The sequence below is a fragment of the Mirounga leonina genome, unplaced genomic scaffold (assembly GCF_011800145.1).
Source record: "Mirounga leonina isolate KUSES-001 unplaced genomic scaffold, KU_Mleo_1.0 Mir_53, whole genome shotgun sequence".
NCBI lineage: Eukaryota > Metazoa > Chordata > Mammalia > Carnivora > Phocidae > Mirounga > Mirounga leonina.
Window position 1 is genome coordinate 97,222,318 of NW_023270807.1, and position 21,265 is coordinate 97,243,582.

Here is a 21,265-nt window from a genome sequence, read left to right on the forward strand (position 1 = left end):
CTCTCTGGAGGAAAAGATCATTACCTAGCACTCGTGTACATTTTTATATGCAACATATATCATACAATCAAAATTTACCACACCTGAAAAGAAAAAGACTAAGTGGCTGAAAAACAAGAGGAAAAATTAAATAATAGAAATAGATCCACAGGTGACTCTGATTTTGGAATTGTCAGATAAGGGACCTTAAAATAACTGAATTAATATTTGTAAGGGGAAAAAAAAAAAAAACCGACATGAGGCAACCCCAGAAGTCTAGCATGGCTCTTGGAAACTTCAGTCTATTGTTCAGAGACTCATTCTTTGATCATTTTGACTAGATGTTGGGATTGCCTTTGTCTTCATTCAAAGTTTTCCAGTATCTTAAATATGCTTCAGATACACATAGACACTTTGTGTAAAGCTCAGACAGTACCCTCAAATATAACCCATTTCTCAGGTCACACTAACATTCGGATAAAAATATGATTACCATAAAAATCACAAAATGGTATTTACTTGACCCTGTCACTATTAACTCAGGTGAAAATCTTTTTCTCAATACAGATAGTTTCTATTCCTACAGCATTGTTTTTGTACTCCCAGCACTTTCTATTCCTACAGCATTGTTTTGTACTCCCAGCACTTTTCATTTTCTGTAAGGACCACCCCCACAACCTAACTACCTTAGGAACTGTGAGAAGTTTTACATAGTAGCTACTTGAAGTCTAATTTACTATATTGCTAGTCTTTGAGAATAGACATTTGGATATCATTCTTTTTCCAGAGCTCACTAACTGACCCATACTAAGGGCTCAAAAATTAATAAATTAATTACATTCTTGGGCATTTATCTCAGAGAAATAGAAACTTATGTTCATATAAAAACTTGTAAGCTGTATGCAAAAATTTATAGTAGCTTTATAAGTAATAGCCCTAAATAGGAAACAGCCCAAATGTCCTTCAATGGACAGATGGTAAACAAACAAATATCCATATCGTGAAATGTTACTCAGCAATAAACAAGAACAAACTTTTGATACATGCAACAGCTTGAATAAATTGAATATCTAGGGAATTAGGCAGAGAGGGGGAAAAAAAAATCCACAAGGTTACATGCTCTATGATTCCATTCATACAACATTATTTTTTTTGAAGATTTATTTATTTATTTATTTGAGAGAGAGAACATGCATGTGAAAGCAGAGGAAGGGGCAGAGGGAGAGTGAGTGAGAATCTCAAGCAGACTCCCCGCTGAGCGCAGAGCCCAAAGCAGGGCTGGATTTCACTACCCCAAGATCATGACCTGAGCTGAAACCAAGAGTCAGAGGCTTAACCAACTGAGCCACCCAGGTGCCCCTCATATAATATTATTGAAATGACAAAAAGAGACTAGATTAATGATTGCCAGGTGGTAGGGATTAAACAGGTGGTAAGGAGGTTGGAGGGTGGGCATGGCCATAAAAGGTCCTAGGAAGGATCCTTGTGCTGCTGGAACTATTCTTTATCATGCCTGTGTCAATGTCAGTATCCTGGTTGTGAAATTGCGCTGTGGTTTTAGAAGATTTTACCACTGAAGAAACTGAGTGAAGAGAACACAGGAACTCTCTTTATTATTTCACAGCATGAGGTGTGTATCTATAATGATCTCAAAATAACATGTTTAATTTTAAAAATTAATAAATGAAAGTCAGATCCAAGGTACAAATTTCATTGGCATACGATTGTATTTATGATTTTTTAATCTTCTCTACTCAAGTTAAAAAAAAAACCCATTATTTTCAGTGGAAAATATGTCCATATCTGGCCCATTCAAATTGTTTTCCTACCATACCTACCGCACATTACAAAGCAGCTCATGCTCGTTTGGACTGCTTCCTCTGCAACAAAATGTTACTCAACAATCGAGGTTTCGTTCATTAAATACAGTATTATTAACTTCACTATTCACCAAATACTCCATGAACTAGCTCTGAGAGCAATTACACAAATTGCTCTATAAATGTGTATTTATTGATCCAATCTATGCACTTACTAATTTCTATTAGGACTGAGTTGTTTCATTGTTTTAGAACCGTATGGAGAAAAAAAACTCAATATATTTTTTATATAGCATTTTTTTGAAGACCCTGAAGGAAAGATTGAATTACCACCATCGTTGAAAATTTATTCCTGGAAACGTCCACAGGATTTTTTAATTAATCGGGTAAGAAATATTTTCACTATCGAACAAAATACATGTTAGCTGTAGGTTATAATATCCTAGTTATGAAAATTCTCATTTTTAAAACAACGTAGGGTAAATTTTTCCCGTGGTATTCAGTAAGAAAAAGGAATTACTTTTTGGCATTTAATAGAAATAAATGTTTATCAGCATAGTTTAATATCACTTGTACTGGCTCCCAAGAGAATATTGAAATTTTGTTTAGAGTCTTGAGTTTTCTTCCTTTCTCCATGATATCAAAGGAGAGCCTAAAATGTGTGGGAAGTTATTCTTTAATTTCTGACTGACAGAATTTCCCTTTACTGCTGCTTAGCAGGAACTTATGTGGCCCGAAGGTCTGTTTACTATAGTGTTTATTAGCATTAGTTTCTAGCCCAGGAGATTTGCACTTGGCTCTCTGCATTCCAGGTATTCCTGAAGCATTTTCCAAGGGCCATCTTCATTTCTGGACTCGATGCTCAGCAACTTGAATCACATTGGCTGGGACATCACCAGAGAACATCCTTTTAAATAGCACTATGTACATGAAAACTTTAGATCCACTGGTCTGTCTTCTTAACAGCCATGTTGGTTTGAATATATTTGCTGTTTCCAAGGGCCTAATTATCACCAATTCCTTTTTTTCCTTTATGAATCTCCTATCATTTTCATTTAATGCATGGAAAACCAGTAGGCTACAATAATTATTTAGTGTTAATCAAATGGTTGTAAAGGAGCTGATTCTTCCGTTTATTATAGAATCCATTGAATCTCAGTTTCACACAAAGTGATTTTATTCCTAAAATTTTTAACCTTTATAAGCACTGCTACTATTGCAAGAAAATACAATTTATCCACCATACTTCCAATTACCGTTACTAGCTGAGAAAGATAATCCTAAATTCAAAGATATTTAGTAAAATGAAAAAATAAGGTATATTTCAACAGAATATTTATTGAATGCCTACTTGTAAGATATTTTAAATAAATCAGATGTATATGAACATGTCTTTAAATTACTTATAATGTTAGATAATATTGGCATGAAGAATATAAATTCTTTGGTGTTAATATAGTGCACTTAATAATAGCGTACTAGTAATAATATTCAGGCTCTGTGCAATGGCAGTGCAGAGTTTACGTTCCATGCAAATAAAGGATATTAAGTCCCTGAAGTGAGAGCGTTTCAAATGTGAATAAGTAGGAAAGTTTTACACCACCTTTTTCTTTTTAACATACCTTTCTTTTTACACCACCTGTTTTTTAACATAACATTCTGAGAGATAATGCTTATATTATAAGTAAATTCATCCATTGTTTTTTTTTTTTAAGATTTTATTTTTTATTTATTTGACAGAGAGAGACACAGTGAGAGAGGGAACACAAGCAGGGGGAGTGGGAGAGGGAGAAGCAGGCCTCCCCACTGAGCAGGGAGCCCGATGCGGGGCTCGATCCCAGGACCCTGGGTTCATGACCTGAGCCGAAGGCAGACATTTAATGACTGAGCCACCGAGGCGCCCCAAATTCATCCATTGTTGATGATGATGACACTTCTCCCTACCTTTATCGTAATGTTGCCGCCCATTTCAACACCTCTGTTCTGTGCTGACTTTTTATCTTGTGCACGGACTCCCCCTGAAGTATGGACCAGAACAGCCACAGCTGAAAGTCTAGCTAACTAGGATAGTCTTAGAATAATGTTTTTCAAGTTTTAATGTCTAGATCCACGGTGGTAAATACATTTTACGTTGAAGCTCATTAAATGTGGGCATATAGAAAGCTTAGACAAAAATTTAGCAAAACAATAATGACCTTTCTGTGTGAGATTTACTCTATTTTACTCTAAGCCAAAGGTGAAGTCAGAGGACATGATTTAAGTCAGAGAGAAGCTAAATTATGAAAAAACTTAAAAGCCTGGACTTAAGATATCAGAATCAACATGGATTATACAACTGAGGAGGTTAATAAACGCTGACCACTGAGGGAATGATCAGATTTGTTTATTTCTGAGAATCAGGTATTGATGGTTCAGGTCCTTGAGTGATGATTATATTGAATAGATGTAAGATGTCCGGAGATGTATTCTGTCTCAAGTACAGGTATAGGGAATAGAGACCTCCGTAGAGACTTCTTTCTTAATATTTGCTGTCTTTTACACACCATCAGTTTTTATTTTATATTTGTTGGCAGGCAAATATTAAATTTCGCTCCTCAAATTTTAGTTATTCAGTATTTATTTAATCCATAATCAATTTTAATGTTCGTTGGTACTTGCTGAAGAGTATGGGCATTTTATTTTTTTAGTTTTTAAAGATTTTATTTATATGACAGAGAGGGACACAGTGAGAGACAGAATGCAAGCAAGGGGAGTGGGAGAGGGAGAAAAAGGCTTCCCGCGGAGCAGGGAGCCCGATGCTGGGCTCAATCCGAGGACCCCGGGATCATGCCCGAGCCAAAGGCAGATGCTTAACGACTGAGCCACTCAGGTGCCCTGAGTATGGGCATTTTAGAAGTGCAATTAGCCAAACCAGAATTTAAAATATACGTTTTTGTATAAAATATTTTATATAATACATATATGTACCTTATTATGATCATAAATTATAAACTAAGAGTCAATTCAGGTCTTCAGGGTAGCTTGGAGTTAATTTTTCTCAGACATAAAGAAATATTTTATTGAGATTTCAAGATGCTAGTTATACATGTGATTGAGAATAGTTGAAGGCATTAGTTTCCATGAAAATCTATTTTATTAATGAAAACCGCATTTATGTTAATTTGATATGTTAAGTATATAAGCTCGATATGAATTGTAACAAATTTTTAAAAACTTATAAATCATATTTTCCCTTATTATGTTTATTCCTTAGTGGTCTAAATATATAAAAGCATCTTTAGATATATGCCAATTAAATAATGACCATCAGATGATTTTTTTAAGAGATAAGAGGATTTGAAATTGGGCAAGATTTTAAAAAGCTGTCATACCTAATATTTTTTATCAAAGGGATGAAGATATTTTTCCTGCTAGCATGTGTTAACTAAGCTTCAGGTTTAACTTGAAAGATTAATTTAAATTTCAAGTCATTTTTTAAACTCTCAGATTGTGTGTGTATGCATGCTGAGATCATCCGCATATATTATATCTTACAACATTTCATTTGTATATGAAAATACTGTGTTTGATAGGCATTACATTTTAAGTGAATGTCACCCGTAGCTCTAACAGGGTTATCTTATGGAATAATGAGCTTTATTTATTTATTTTTTCTTTTAATTCCTCTGGTTGTGAGAAATGAGATCAGGTTTGACTTGTTTATATCAAACGAAACTATATTTCCATTCAGCTACATTTCCTTTATTTTTCCTAAGGACTAATATCTCTTTTTACATATATTTTTAATTTCAGGCTCCAGTAGTTGTGAAAAATGAAATCCTGTTTGACTTGTTTTCAGCAAATGAACATTTACTCTGCAGTGAGGTATGTAGGGAAGTTTTAACTGAAGCCTGATTGCAGAATACCTTCCAGACCTGCTTAAAACAGTTCCCAGACCGTCAATTTCAGTTCTCCCTTGCTCACCTCTAAGTTTTGGTATAACTCAGTATTTTATAAGCCAGACATTCAAAGAGGAAGAGAAGCCTCTTCAGTTGAGTTTAATGAGCAAATGGTAGGAAAATGTTAGCCGTTAGCATTGCCGTGCCCCTATTCTCCTGCCCTTAGACCCAGAGTAGCTGGGATCTCACCGATCTGGGTATTTCTCCTCTTGATGCACGTGCCTAGCAATTGACATGAAGTTGCTTGGAACTTGCTCTGCATGATGCTCAAGTGCAGGGTGTCCTGATGTTTGACATGCTAATGCAGGGAAAATCTCACCTAAACACCTCCACCGAAATTTCTACCCTGGATTTTCTCCATCAGAAGTAGACCTGTTCCACTCCCCTAAGGCGGTTATATCAGAAGCAGGGCATTTTTAAAAAATTATTTTCTCCCAGAAAAAAATTCTGACCCAGTCAGAATTAATAGTCATTATTGATTCTGACCAATATTAAAGTCAAAACATTTCTTTCTTCAACCAGGATGTACTGATTAGTATAATGTTATCTCTGAACTGTTTTATACTTTATATTTTAGTCTAAAATATGCTTATTTTATGATCCAAAGCATGCACAGACTTCAACTTTTCATTTTTTAAGGAAGTATAAAATATTCTATAGCAAAATTCCCAGATACACATACAGGAAGATACTTGATTTACCTTTCTTTTTCAACTAAACTAAACCTGAAGAAATGTCCTAGATAATGTAAATTAAGGAAAACATAAATCTTATAAGGTTAGTCTCAAGTATTTAATCTTCTTATAAACCAGGCAGTGAAATACGAGATGATTATTTCAGAAAATCCGGTAATACTAAGGGTAATGTCTTTACTTAAAACCCACTTGACCCAGAGATTTTTTATACATTGTTTCTATTCCCTATAAAATGCTGGAAAATAGATAGCATAATCTGCATTTTACAGACTGCATTACATAAACTGCAATTTAGAGATGGTGAAATGACATGCCCCAGAGCAGAAGGATCTGAAGGAAGATTCAAATCCTGGTCTGTTTTGGCTCTGAAGCTTAACTCCCCACTGTGCCTTGCAGCCTGTTGAAAACTCTGCAAGTGGGAATTTTACTTAAAGTACTTCTGCACCTACAGATTGGCATATGAAATATGAGACTTAAAGGATATTTAAACGTGTGCACAATTTTAATTCTTTCTCATGTCTCATTCCTCGTCTAGCTGATCCTATTGACATAAAAGAGATCATTTTCTTCTCAAACTTCTCAACCTTTACAGAGGGGTAGCTTAATAATTTATAAAAAGTTAATTCCCAAATAAAATCACCCCAGCTCTCAGAAGCATTCATTCTCTCTCTCTCTCTTTCTGTGTCACACACACACACACACACACACACACACACACACACACAGCTGAAATAAAGGCCAATGTCAAATGAAGGTCAGTGTCAAATGGAGGTCAATGTCAAATCACTGACCGTTTACTCTGGAAACAGCTCTTAGCTGAGTATTTAATGTTAATTCTTTTTAGCCTGTATTGTGACTATATTTCCTGACAACAAAGACAAGAACTATGACTTTATTCTATAAGGTCAGAAATCAAAATGTGGAGTACATTACATGTAGAATTTAATATGAAAACGTAGATTGGAAGTAGGTTTTCGACGGGTTTCCCGCCTAAATTATAGTACCAACAATGGAAGAGCAACTGATTAACACTAATGGCTTTTGTCTCTAGCTGATGAGATGGATTATCAGTGAAATCTATGCAGTGTGGAAGATATTCAATGGAGCTACTTTGAACAATTACTTTAAAGGGAATGCAGGGGAACCTCCTCCTCTCAGCTGGAAGCCCTGGGAACACATCTACTCTCTGTGCAAGGCTGTGAAAGGTCACATGCCTTTATTCAATAACTATGGAAAGTATGTTGTGAAACTTTACTGGATGGTAAGTAAGTTCACATTCATACACATTAAAATTCGTCTGTCCTTCATACTGAAATATATTTGTCTTACACGCAGTTACCCAGGCTAATACAAGATCATGCAGTTTATACAGGACATCAACTGTGCCATCACTGGGAAGATATGTCCTACACATGTAATTTGGGATCAATAACAAACATCGTTGTTTGTCCTGAGACCCCAATCTCACATGCTTTTTACAATGGTGTTGCTTAGACCATGGAGGGGTGATCCTCTGCTATCTCTGTCCTCTCAGGAGGTTGGGCTGGGTGGGCAGGTGGATGCCTGGGGCTCTCTTACTTCCTCCTTTCTCTGTGGTATGGGATGGGGTCTTGAGCAGAGGGAGTGCTTGAGCATGGTGCATTCTTTCTCTCCTGGTATTTGCTGCTCCTGGGGGGCCTGGTCCCACCCAGTCTTTGCCCTAAACTTGAGATTTGTACTCATGTTTACAAATCTTACCTTGACAAAAAGTTTTTGCTTCTGCCTGAAAGGGAGTAAATGGGATAGTAGAAATAGAGAATTAAAAATCCCCTAGTTAATAAGGCAAAGTAGGCTCACACCACATTTAGCAACACTAGACTATGAAACACCTTTGAGTTTTTGTTGGTGGAATGGTCTTTCTAAAGGCCCAGACTCATAGGCAGGGCCAGCTACATGATTTGCAGAGCCCCTTGTTAAAAAATTATTAGGAATGTCAATATGGTGATAGCAACACTTAAAAAAAAAAAGCATAGGGTCCTTCTAAGTGTGACTGTGCAGGCTGTACACCCAGGAAGCTGGTCCTGGTCACTAAGGAAGAATGTTCTCGAACGTTTGAGGATGTGGGGAAGTATGAAAAGTTAATCAACCCATTCTGTATTTCTAAAGAACATGACTCTCCCCAGTGGGCCAGAGTCATCCATCTTTCCTGGGTTGGGGAATGCTGAAAGGCCAGCGCTTAGGAATTAATGGGGTCATTACAGCAGGAAGGTAAAAGTGAAGAAGGTAATATTGGCCTCTGATCTCTAAAATAGGATTTTTGGTGTTTTGATGTTCACTGCAAGATAATGGACTTTGAAAGTCAAAACTTGGCGAGGAGAGAAAATGACTTCCTAAATGTCTTTATCTTCCTTGGTTACAAGAGGCAGATTTGGCAGACAAGAGTTCAAAGTTTTAATGTGCACCAAGGAGTGAGAGTGAGGATATGGTATTAAGAAGGTGGATGCACCTCTGCATATGTGGTTACGGTTGAGGGATTACAGAGCGAAGGCAAACACGGGAAGAGTGAGGAGGCCGAATGCCTGGGTCTTTGCCCCCTCCCCCATTTTCCACACATTTGCTTACACTTGAGGTGGGAGTGAGTTCAAAATTATTAAGTATTACAAAGCACCATCAGTGGAATATTAACCAGCCCTGTAAGTTTCTCTTTCTCTGCTTCCTGACATCCATCCTTCTTCGCAAATTTCCTTTTGGACAGAGGGGCCAACATTTATTAACACTTCATTCCATTTTACAAAGAAACTGTGATTTATTTCTCTTTAACTGTACTGATTCCTCATAAGCCCAAACCCACTTGGATTCAGAGTTAAAAAAAATATTTACTCCAATTTGAAATTTCATTCTGAACCCATCATTTAAGGAGTCTAGATAGGTAGCCCTGGGGAAAAGAGGGGCCTGATGTCCAGTGGCTTCTTCTGGCTCCTCACTGGTCTCACCTGAGGAATGGCTTGTGGGGACTGCTGCTAAGCTGTTGAGCACTGAGATACAACATGTTCCAGATGAATTATTTTTGTAGCAATTTGTTGGCGCTCGTGGCTTAAGTGCAAGGCCATATTCTTGCTCACTGAGACTGAGAGAAAGCTTTACTGGCTCTTGGCATTTCTAGATCCACTTATTGATCCCCATGGACCCTTCAGGGTCCCGTGCACACAGAGACCACATCCTTCAAGATAGTAGACACCAAACCATGCCATGGAATGAATAGGGATGAAGATAAAATACGGTAATTATGTAGATGAACCTAGCAAAAGTCCTGATGAGGAGTAGATTTTCAACACTATTAGTATCTTACCTTCTTTCATGTATTCCTTCCTTCCCTCTTTCCCATTGCTACTACCTTCCACTATGAAAGCCATTGCATCAGATCCTTCCTCTTTCCACCTCTCCCTAGAGCCAGGGGAAAAGCATGTGATCAGCTTACCAGGTGCTTACTTGCCCAATAACCCTGTTCTTATGTGAGGATGTGAAGATGGAGGGGACACACAGAGATGGTGGCAAGGCTGTGTCCCCTGCTCCTGCAGCATAGCCTTGCTGTGTGTCCTTTGCCAAACGTGCTTAGTTCCTGTCAAGTTCTGATGCACAGTGCTCTAGCATCCCATCAAATCTGTACATCCCTTATATACCTCTTGAATTGCCTATATTTTGCCTTACTTATAAAACAGGTTATTTAAAGTTTTGTTATGGAGTTGCAAGTGTTCTCTTGTATGTTGCAGATAACCACATAATGTGGGTGTAGAAGTGCTTTGAAATTTGTCTTTTAACCTTACATCTTCCACCTAACTGAGACTTGTAATTTTTATGTAGTTGATTATGTCATTATTTTTCTTTACTGAATCTAAGATGTATATGTTATTTAAAGTTAGATATCACTATCTTGGGGTGCCTGGGTGGCTCATTCATTAAGCGTCTGCCTTTGGCTCAGGTCATGGTCCCAGGGTCTGGGATCGAGCCCCACGTTGGGCTCCTGGGTCTGCAGGAAGCCTGCATCTCCCTCTCCCACTCCCCCTGCTTGTGTTCCCTCTCTTGCCGTGTCTCTCTCTGTCAAATAAATAAAATCTTTAAAAAAAAAATAGATATCACTATCTCAAGAATATAAAAAATATTTCCCCTTATTTTATCTACTATTTTAGGCTTTAAAAAAAAATATTTGGGCCTTTGATTTGTTTATCTACTGCAAGAAATAAAGACCTGGTTTATTTTTTATTCTAAGTCTCAGCTAATTGCCCTAGGATTATATATTGAATGTTGCACCTTTTATCCACTAATTTAAAAAACTACTTTGATCATACACTACATTCTAACATGGATTTGTCTTTGTTTCTGGACTCGATTTCCTTCTGCTATTTTTCTTGTCCTTTTTTGTTTGTTTGAGAGAATGTGTGTGTGGGAGGAGGGGCAAAGGAAGAGGATGAGAGAGAATCCCAAGCAGGCTCCACACCCAGTGCAGAGCCTGACTCGGGGCTTGATCCCACAACCCTGAGATCATGACCTGAGCCGAAATCAGAGTTGGACACTCAACCGACTGAGCCACCAGGTGCTCCTTTTCTTGTCCTTTTTAAATACCATATTGCTTTGGTTGTTATGAAATTTATTGTTTGTTTTTATTTTTTAGAACAAGATCAGCCTAATATTCTTTTGCTTCAGTATTTTCTTGGCATACATGCTTTTTGAATAAACATTTTTATTGGTATTTATCTTTGAACACATTTATAATTATGTATCCTTTATTCTCTCTATAAAAGGGTTTAGTGCTTATCATCCTGCTACACCTTCTCCTCTCTTGAGTATTTTATTTTGATTCATCTTTCATTCAGCTGGAATATGCATTCCAGAATTTTATTCGCTTGGAATATATATATTGCATATTTTGGGTAATTTTAAATATTGAGGTCTATTTTCCTTTATATATTGATTGCTATATGAATGATAATCTGCTTACATTGGATAATACTTTTTTGTTTTCGAACACAACAGCCAATGCCTGAGTATCTTCTGGTTTTAGTGTTAAAAACACCATTCTGAGGCCTTTACTCTACACCATATCTGAAACCCTAACACTTTATCTCACTTGTCCCTGCTTCATTTTTCTCCAGAGCACTGGGTATGGAGCATCCCATGCCCCAGCCTCTTAGTGAATTCATTAGTATATGTAAAAATATATAAGAAGCTATTGCCCTCTAGATGCTTTCTTTATTCAGGCATTTTGCTTCAATGTATATTTCTTACGTTCATATATTGGTCCTACCTACAGGGTTTTATTTTTTGTTATTGAAGTATAGAAGACACACAAGTTACATTAGTTTCAGGTATATAACATAGCAATTCAGTAGTGTATATATACATTATGCTATGCTCATTTGTCACCATTCAATGGTCCTAAAACCACAGACTATATTCCCCATGCTGTATCTTTTATTCTCATGACTTATTCTTTCCATAACTGGAAGCCTGTATCTCCCACTCCCCTTCACCCATTTTGCCCATCCTCCCATCCTCCCACTTCCTCCCCTCTAGCAACCACCAGTTTGTTCTCTGTAGGTATGGGTCTCTTCCTGCTTTTTGTTTATGTGTTATTTTATTCATTTATTTTTTTTTAGATCCTATGTATAAGTGAAATCACATGGTATTTGTCTTTCTCTGACTGACTTATTTCACTTAGCATAATACCCTCTAAGTCCATCCATGTTATCACAAATGGCAAAATCTCATTCTTTTTTTATGGCTGAGTAATATTCCTGTGTGTGTATGTGTGTGTGTGTGTGTGTGTATCCCACATCTTCTTTATCTATTCATATATCGATGGACACTGGGTTGTTTCTATATCTTGGCTATTGTAAATAATGCTGCAATAAACATAGGGGTGCATATATCTTTTCAAATTAGTGTTTTAGTTTTCTTTGTTTTTCTAGTAGTGGAATTACTGGATCATGTAGCATTTCTATTTTTAATTTTTTGAGGAACTTCCATACTGTTTTCCACAGAGGCTGCACCAATTTACATTCCCACCAATAGTGCACAAGGGTTTCTTTTTCTCCACATCCTCTCCAACACATGCTATTTCTTGTCTTTTTTATTCTAGCCATTCTGCCATATGTAAAGTGACATTTCATTTTGGTTTTGGTTTGCATTTGGTTTAGCATCTTTTCATGTGTCTGTTGACCTGTATGTATGCTTTGGGAAAATGTCTATTTAGATTCCCTGTCAATTTTTAATTGGAATATTTGTTTTTTGGTATCGACTCATATAAATCCTTTATATATCTTGAATATTAACTCCTTATTTTATATATCATTTGTAACTATCTCCTTCCATTCACTATGTTGTCTTTTTTATGACTTTGTCTGCTGTGCAAAGCTTTTTATTTTGGTGTAGTCCCATAGTTTATTTTTGCTTCTGTCTCACTTGCCTTAGGGGACATATCTAGAAAAATGTTTCTACAGCTGATATCAGAGATATTTTTTTTTTAAGATTTTATTTATTTGACAGAGAGAGAGAGAGAGGCAGGAGAGAGGGAACACAAGCAGGGGGAGTGGGAGAGGGAGAAGCAGGCTTCCCGCTAAGCAGGGAGCCCAATGCGGGGCTCGATCCCAGGACCCTGGGATCATGACCTGAGCTGAAGGCCGACACTTAACGACTGAGCCACCCAGGCGCCCCTGATATCAGAGAAATTACTGCCTATGTTTTCTTCTGGAAGTTTTATAAATTCAGGTCTCACATTTAATCCATGTTGAGGCCTTTCATCCATTTAGAGTTTATTTTTGTGTACGGTGTAAGAAAGTGATCCCATGTCATTCTTTTGCGTGTAGTTGTCCAGTTTTCCCAGCACCATATGATTAACTGACCATATAAACATGGGTTTATTTCTGGGCTCTCTTTTCTGTTTCATTGCCAGTACCATACTTTTTTGACTACTAAGGATTGTAGTATACCTGAAATCTGGGATTGTGATGCCTCCAGCTTTGTTCTTCTTTCTCAAGATTGTTTTGGCTATTTTGGGTATTTTGTGGTTCCCTACAAATTTTACTATTATTTGTTCTAGTTCTGTGAAAAGTGTTGTTGGTATTTTGATAGGGATTGCATTGACTGTAGATTGCTTTGGGTAAGAAGGACATTTTAACAAAATTAATTCTTCTAATCCATGAGCACGGAATATCTTTCCATTTGTTTGTATCATTTTCAATTTCTTTCATCAATATTTTAAAGTTTTCAGAGTATAGGTCTTCACCTCCCTTGTTAAGTTTATTCCTAGGTATTTTATTCTTTTTGGTGTAATTGTAAATGGGATTATTGTCTTAATTTCTCTTTCTGGTACTTCATTGTGAGTGTATAGAAACACACTGATTTTTATATATTAATTTTGTATCCTGCAAGTTTACTGACTTTATTCATTATTTCTAATAGTTTTGTAGCGACGTTTTTAGGCTTTTCTATGTATAGTATCATGTAATCTGCAAATACAACCTCCAGTTCCTTTTGTAAGGTAAATACACAAGCCAGGTTACAATACTCTCCTGCTAATTTTCCCCTACTTTGGTCTATTCTTTAAAATTGGAATTGTAGTCCTTGAAAGGATATAGAATACTGATAACAGTGATAATAGCCAGATAGATGCAATTTTTACAGGGCAAAAAACAAGGACTTTGCTGTCTCAGAGACCGCATTCATATGCTAGAGAGATGGTACCTGGTTTTCTGGTTGGTAGAAATATGTTCTCTCAGGGCTAGGGGCAAAAATTTTTACCTGTTTCTACCTAATTCCCAGGTGGTAGGGCTGAGTCAACATCTGTGTGCATGACAGGTGCAGTAAAGAATTAGAATAAATTCTTTCTGACAAGATAAACATTTTTTTCTTTTTAAAAATCTCTTTCTAGACATACACAATTTAATTTTTGATTTTTCCTTCTAATTCTAGTTCAGTATTTACATGTCTATCCTTTGTTTTTCACCTCAAATATTTAAGAAACATATTCATAACAAAAGTTCTGTTACCTTCCACTGCTTGATACAGTATAAGGAGCTGGACACATCTCGGTTCTACATTATTTTCCTTCCCATGTCACATCTCCTACACTTTGAGTCTTCTTCCCCTTGCTGTTTTTTTTTTTTCTTTTTTGACTCCAATTTCTTGATACTTTCTTACCTTTTTGTTATTGCACATGGATTTGCCTTCTCTGCCTTATTGCATATATATATTCTCCCCCTTTCCTGCTGTCCCTCCAAACATTTATCTTAATCCTTCTTTGAAGTTAAACCAACCTGTCAGAAACTCTCCGCCTGACATTTAAGTTGCAGATTTTTACACTAGCATATCATTTTTCCCATAAAAGTATTTCTACGATTTCCAGTTTGGATTCTAAGGACCTAGTATCAAGGTTCTTTGACATCAGTCAGACAAACATTTGTTAAGTAGCATAAAGAACAGTGTTATAAAAGAGAGAAGTTCCTCTCTTCTTTCACCTGGAAGTGATATTACCGCTCCTGGGGCCACCTGCAGCCGGGTCAGGTACTTTCCGATTTCAGCATTCCTCTGGCTCCTTAATAGAGGCAATTAAGCGAGCGCTTTCCACTCAAAACTTGTATTGCTCTTGGCAGACTTGCTGTGAGTGTCCCAGCGTTTTCATCTGTCTCTGAAAAAACAGGGAAAACACACACATTGGGACCAAACATTTTCTCCAGTTGCCATCAATCGATTGATATAAAAAAAAAAGTATTAGCTTATGTTTCTGATAGACCCTTACACTTTCTAAGCACAAAATTATTGTCAAATTCAGAGTTTCTTAGACAGTAAGGTGCAGAAAACCACCAATACCAGCACTACCTTTTCTGCTTCCCGAGCCCCAACCCAGACCCCCCCCTCCAGACGGTCTCTGGCCAAATCCTGCACTGCAGCATTTGAAACAAACTCTCTCCCGCCCAGTGACATTTCTGTTCTTTAAACTTGAACAACAGTGTTTTCAAGATATAGACCATGACAAATTATTTTTCTATCATTAAATTACTTTTTCCAAAATAGAAATGTTTTTGTTATTTCATTATTATTAACATTGTAAATGCTTTTAGTAAAACAAGTTCAAACATTATTAAAATGTTCAAAGTGGAGAATGAAAATTCATTATGATTCTGCCTACATAGACAATCACAATAAATGACTGATGTGTTTTTTCCTAAACTTTATTCTTTTAAATATATGTAAACCTACTATATATAATTTATAGCAACAATGGGATGGTATGGTACTTCTTGTTCTGTAAGGTATTTTTTCCCTAACTATAGGCGTTATTTATGCTAATATATATATTGATCTACCTTGTACTCCTTTGTTTGGATGTAACAATAATTATACATATTTTGTTAATTTCATCTTGACATTTAGATTATGACCAGTGTTTTACCAATACCAATTCTGTAAAATAGCATCTTTGTGTATATATTTTTGCCCACTTTTAGATAGGACTATTTTTTCTGGGATTTCTACATGTGGAATTATTCAATTATATACAAACTCTTAATTTTTATAAGTGTATCCAAGTTACATTTTAATTTGTGTGCAATTTACATTTGATATAATTGGGATTTAAGTCTGTCATTTTATTATTTGTATACTCTGTTACTTCTGTTATTTACTTATTTTTTTGGTATCTGTTTCCCTTTTCCTGTGTGTTTCTTGAACATTCTTTGGGATTCCGTTTTGAGTTATCTCTAGTGTTTACTATATATCTATATATTACTTTTTTTTCTAGTGGTTGCTCTAGGGATTAAAATATACATACTTAGCTTATCACAGTCCAGTAATAGCAGCATTTTGCCACTTAGATTGGAATATAGATACTTTACCACCATTTGGGCCCCTCTATCCCCCTCTCTTTATAGAATAGCTGTCTAGATATTTTCTTTATACATATTCAGAACCTGCTCATAAATGTTGCTTTTAAATGTCAAATATAATTTTTACAGCTCAAGAGGCAAAGAATACTTTATTGTATTTAGCCATGCATACATTTATATTTTTCTTTGCTCTTTCTTCATTTCTGATGTCTTAAGATTTCTTCCATTTCCTTTTTTTTTTTTTAAGAATTTCCTTTCAACATCATTTTTGGGGCCAGTCTTCTGGTAATAAATTATCTTAACTTTTTTTTTTTTGTCTGAAAAAAATTTTTTTAAAGGTTTATTTATTTCAGTGAGTGAGAGTTCAAGGGGGAGGGGAGAGAGAAGAAGGAGAGAGAAGCTCAAGCAGATTCCATGCTGAACACAGAACACGACTTCGGGCTAGATCTCACGACCCTGAGATCAGACTTGAGATGAAACCAAGAGTCAGACAGTTAACCGACTGGGCCACCCAAGTGCCCCTTGTCTGAAAATGTTTTATTTCACCCTTATTCCTAATGGATATTTTCACTAATACAGTGTTGTGGGTTGGCAGGCCTTTTTTCTCAGCATTGACAACTAGTTAGATATTTCCTTCTGGTGTCTGTGGTTTCTGAAGAGCAATCCGGTGTTCTTTTCTCACTAGCTGTTTTAAGGCTTTTTTCTTTGTTTCGGATTTTCAGAAGTTTGAATGTGATGTGTCTGGGTGTAGATTTCTTTGAGATTATCCTCTTTGGGATATTCTCAGCTCCCTGAAACTGTAGAGTCATGTCTTATGACAAATTTGGAAAGTTTTCAGCCATTATTCATTTAAATATTTTTTCAGCCCCCCATTCCTTTTTTTCTCATTTCTGGGGACTCCGATGACACGCATGTTACATCTTCATTCATTGTCTCACAGATCTTTGAGGTTCGTATCATTTAAAAAGATCTACTTTTCCTTGTTATTCATGATTTCTATTGAACTAACTTCCAGTTCCCTAATTTCTTTGCCATTTGCATCCTGTTTTGATCTTTCCCTATGAAGGTTTGTTTAAGCTCAAAATTTCTGGTTGTTTCCTCTTTCATATTTTTTATTTGTTTCAAGAGTATTCATAATTGCTTCCTGGAGCATTTTTATGACATCAGCTTTAAATTTCTTAACTAAAAATTCCAAATTCCCTGTCCTTTTGGCATTGTGGTCTGTTGACTGTATTTTCTCATTGAAATTTAGATATTCCTGGCTTTTGCATGATGAGTAATTTTGGACAGTTTCCTGGACATTTTTAGTGTTCTGTTTTATGACTGTTTTCTAATTAAATTTTTTATTTTAGCACGTAGTCAACCTGTTTAGATTCAGAGTACACATCCTGGCTCACTTCTGTGGGCTGTGTTTCAAATGTTAATTTAGTGTACAAAGCCTGTGCAATGCTACGTGGCTCTGCCACTCTTGTTTGTTATCCAGATGATAAGACGCCGTCCCGCAGTATCCTGAGCACCCCCTGAGGAAGGGAAGTGTGCCGCCTCATTCCTGCCTGGGTAGAGTGTGGAAATAAGGGGTCCTCCAACAGGCTCTACTAATGCAGAAAGCACTTCCTCTTTACTGCAGGAGGAAGATGGGAGTCCTAGTTCTGCCCACTGACTCCACTGGGGAGAGAAACCACCTTGTTTACTTGAGGACAAGCCCAGAAGTCCACCTTCAGGCCCTGTATGGAAGGGGCACCACCTGTTACTGTGGTGAAGGTGGGGGGAGTGCAGTCAGGGCTCTCTCCTCTCTATATAATTATGCTCATTCACGTATTTGCTCAAATCTCTGTCCCTGATCTTTTGTAATTGTGGTTGATGTGATTAATTAAAAAGCATTTTTTATTATCCCTTTAGCATAGTCCTAGGAGGAAGAGGATATAAATTTATGTAGCCGTTTAGTTATCTTGACCTAGAATTCAAGTGTGGGAGATATTGAAATTTGAACACAACTGCATTCTAAAGTAACTTGGTAATTTATATTTATATTAATAAAGGAGGCATCCTTCTTCATAAGCATGCTAAGTAATAAAACATTTTGGTAGTCATTTAAAATTATGTGGTGTTAACACAGTAAACTCAGTAAAAACTGCCCAATATACGTCATTTACATGCAGTTAAAAAAAAGTTGTAAAAATATTTCAGTATTCTATGATAAGGACTAAAATAAAAAAATTCAATGTTCTATGATGACATCTCATATATAATATTTATATTATATATTTATGTATTATATATTTATATCTAATATATTTTTTTAAGATTTTATTTATTTGAGAGAGAGAGTGAGCACGAGTGAGGGGGTGAGGCAGAGGGAGAGGAACAAGCAGACTCCCCTCTGAGCAGGGAGCCCGACATGTGGCTCCCAGGACCCTGAGATCATGACCTGAGCCAAAGGAAAAACCCCTTAACCGACAGAACCACCCAGGTGCCCCTGTATATATAATATTTAATTTCTTCATAAACTTTAAGGAAGCGACCCAACCCACATATTAATATCAAAGAATCATAAAAATTCCTAAGAAAATTGTTATGTCTAGTTAAATTGTTTTAGATATGTAGTATTGAACACTTATCCCAGTTATTTTTCATATAGCTTTTTGGGGATGCAATCACATACCATACAGTTCGTCTATTTAGACCTTACATTAGTAATCAAGCATTCTCAATTGAAATATGTTATTGGTCAGCTGGAAGCAGATGATAGTTATTGAAATGGTTTAACTTAAGTTCCTATGTCGGCTTAAAACTTTTCCTTCATAGGGATCCATTGGTTCCTTCCAAAACTTTTTTTTGAGAATTAAAGTGTAAAAAGGGAACTGTTATTAGTTTTTTTTATTGTGGTAAAATACACATGATGTAATATTTAGTGTTTGACCATTAAAAATATACAATTCAGAGGCATTACATATTTTTACAAGGTTGTACAACCATCAAGACTATCTCCTTCTACAACTTCTTCATCATCCCAAACAGAAACTCTGTATGTACCTATTAAATGGTAATTTTTCATCCCCCTCTTCTCCCAGTCCCTGGTAACCTTTATCATGCCTTTTTTCTCTGCAAATTTGCTTTTTTCCAGATATGTCATATAAGTAGAAGTATACAATATTTGTCCTTTTGTGTCTGACTTATTGCATTGGGTATTCTTTTGGGTCATATCATTTGAAATTAGAAGAGAGAGTGGCTAAACACCTGTGCCTTAACCCTGTCTTGCCCTATCTCCTCTCTTAGGGAAGAAAGAAAGACATGCAACCACTAAACAAGGCAATATGAGTTCAGAGTTACACGTGCCATGCAAAGAAACCATGTTTCATCCTATTGCTCCTATCTACTTGGGAAAAGTAGACTGTTCTTTGAATCTTTAGCTCAGATGTTACCTTCTTGTGAAGATTTCCACAACCAATATTTGTCACACCTTCTTTTCCAGTCCTAGAACACTTTGAAAATATGATGTTTGATATTGTTTGCATATATATCTTCCCTCACTAGACTGTAAGCAGTGCAATGGGTTAGGCCATGTGTTTTGCAGATCTTTAAGTTCACAATATTTGCATTACTGCTGAAAATACTGCTCAACCTCCTTCCCTTCAGGAAACACACCCTTGTCCATCAGAAGCCAGCTCTGCTTTTTGTGGATTTTTCTTGGGCAAAAGAATAAATCCATGATAAAATTTTGCATGTAAAACCAAAATTTAAAAAAATATAGTTTTTTGACTTCATAATCATTAGTGTTATCATTTGTCTTAAACTTTTAATTGTGAAGTAATATGTATATGGGAAAATATAGCATGATTTTATTAAATAAAGTATTAATTAACTTCATGTTAAAAATTAGATCTTCAATTAGGAGTAGAAGCAATCTGGTAATTGGAAGCTTAATATCACTGAGTCTAGCAGGATAAATAATAATTACTTATATTTGGAGAATTTATGTTATGACTATATTGAGTTATTTAATTATGGCCAAACTTATCCATGGCTGTATAATGTTTTGGTTCTGCTATTTGAAACACTTTAATTGACTACATTATGTAGGATAAGGCACCCAAGAATGTGTTTACAAGACGTCAGAAATAGTGACACTGTTGATATAGATAGGGATGTGCTGACATTAAATAAAACAATCAACTCAAATTCTGAGCCACAGTAGTATTGAAAACCAGTATGCCAGGCTTTTAGATGTAAGAAGCTAAGGTAAAATTAAAAAACAGTAAAGAGTCACATCAGTGCTGTACAATAATGGATGAGAGAAAATAATGTAAGTCACTGATGCATTCCTTTCTTCTCCTGTTTAGGGTTGCTGGAGAAAGATAACTATTGATGACTTTCTGCCTTTTGATGAAGACAACAATCTTTTGCTTCCAGCCACAACCTATGAATTTGAACTCTGGCCAATGCTTCTGTGTAAAGCTATCATTAAACTGGCAAATATTGAGTATGTAGAAGGAAGAATGATCACTCACTTACATAAAAACAAAAAGACAAATGACAAACAGCTATACATCTATCACAAGATATATCGCCAGATATATTGCATATCTTTAATTTTTTAAATCAATTTAAAGGAGTTTTCTTTCCAAACAATGTAAATGTTCTGATATAAAAATGAATATGCCAAAACCACTAATTTGAAATATTGGGTTAGCCAGCAATAAGACAATATTCTCCCAAGAGAAAATACTCAAAAATTATTCTATATCCAATGCTTTCTTAGGATGAATGGCAAGTAATCATGAAAAGTAATGTTTCAGCTTAGTGTGAGAAAGAAGTTGTTTTGTAGGGGGAAATATTGGTTCATCTAAATGCCAAATAATATATCCTGGAATCCAGTTCAAGTTTTAGTTCTGTATATGCAGCAATAATTTACTAATCTTGAAAACCTGAACTCTTCCGAGGGATGTCAATATGTTCCTCATATTTTTGGTAAC

The 21,265-nt window shown here is 36.0% G+C and overlaps 1 protein-coding gene across 1 annotated transcript in view; it reads left to right on the top strand.

The window, feature by feature from the left end:
* Positions 1-21,265, top strand: part of ADGB (androglobin) — a 148,922-nt gene that overhangs the window by 25,749 nt on the left and 101,908 nt on the right. Inside the window, 4 exon segments of the mRNA XM_034990949.1 lie at positions 2,093-2,185; positions 5,592-5,663; positions 7,484-7,693; positions 20,633-20,772. Of these exon segments, the coding sequence (XP_034846840.1) occupies positions 2,093-2,185; positions 5,592-5,663; positions 7,484-7,693; positions 20,633-20,772 (515 nt within the window).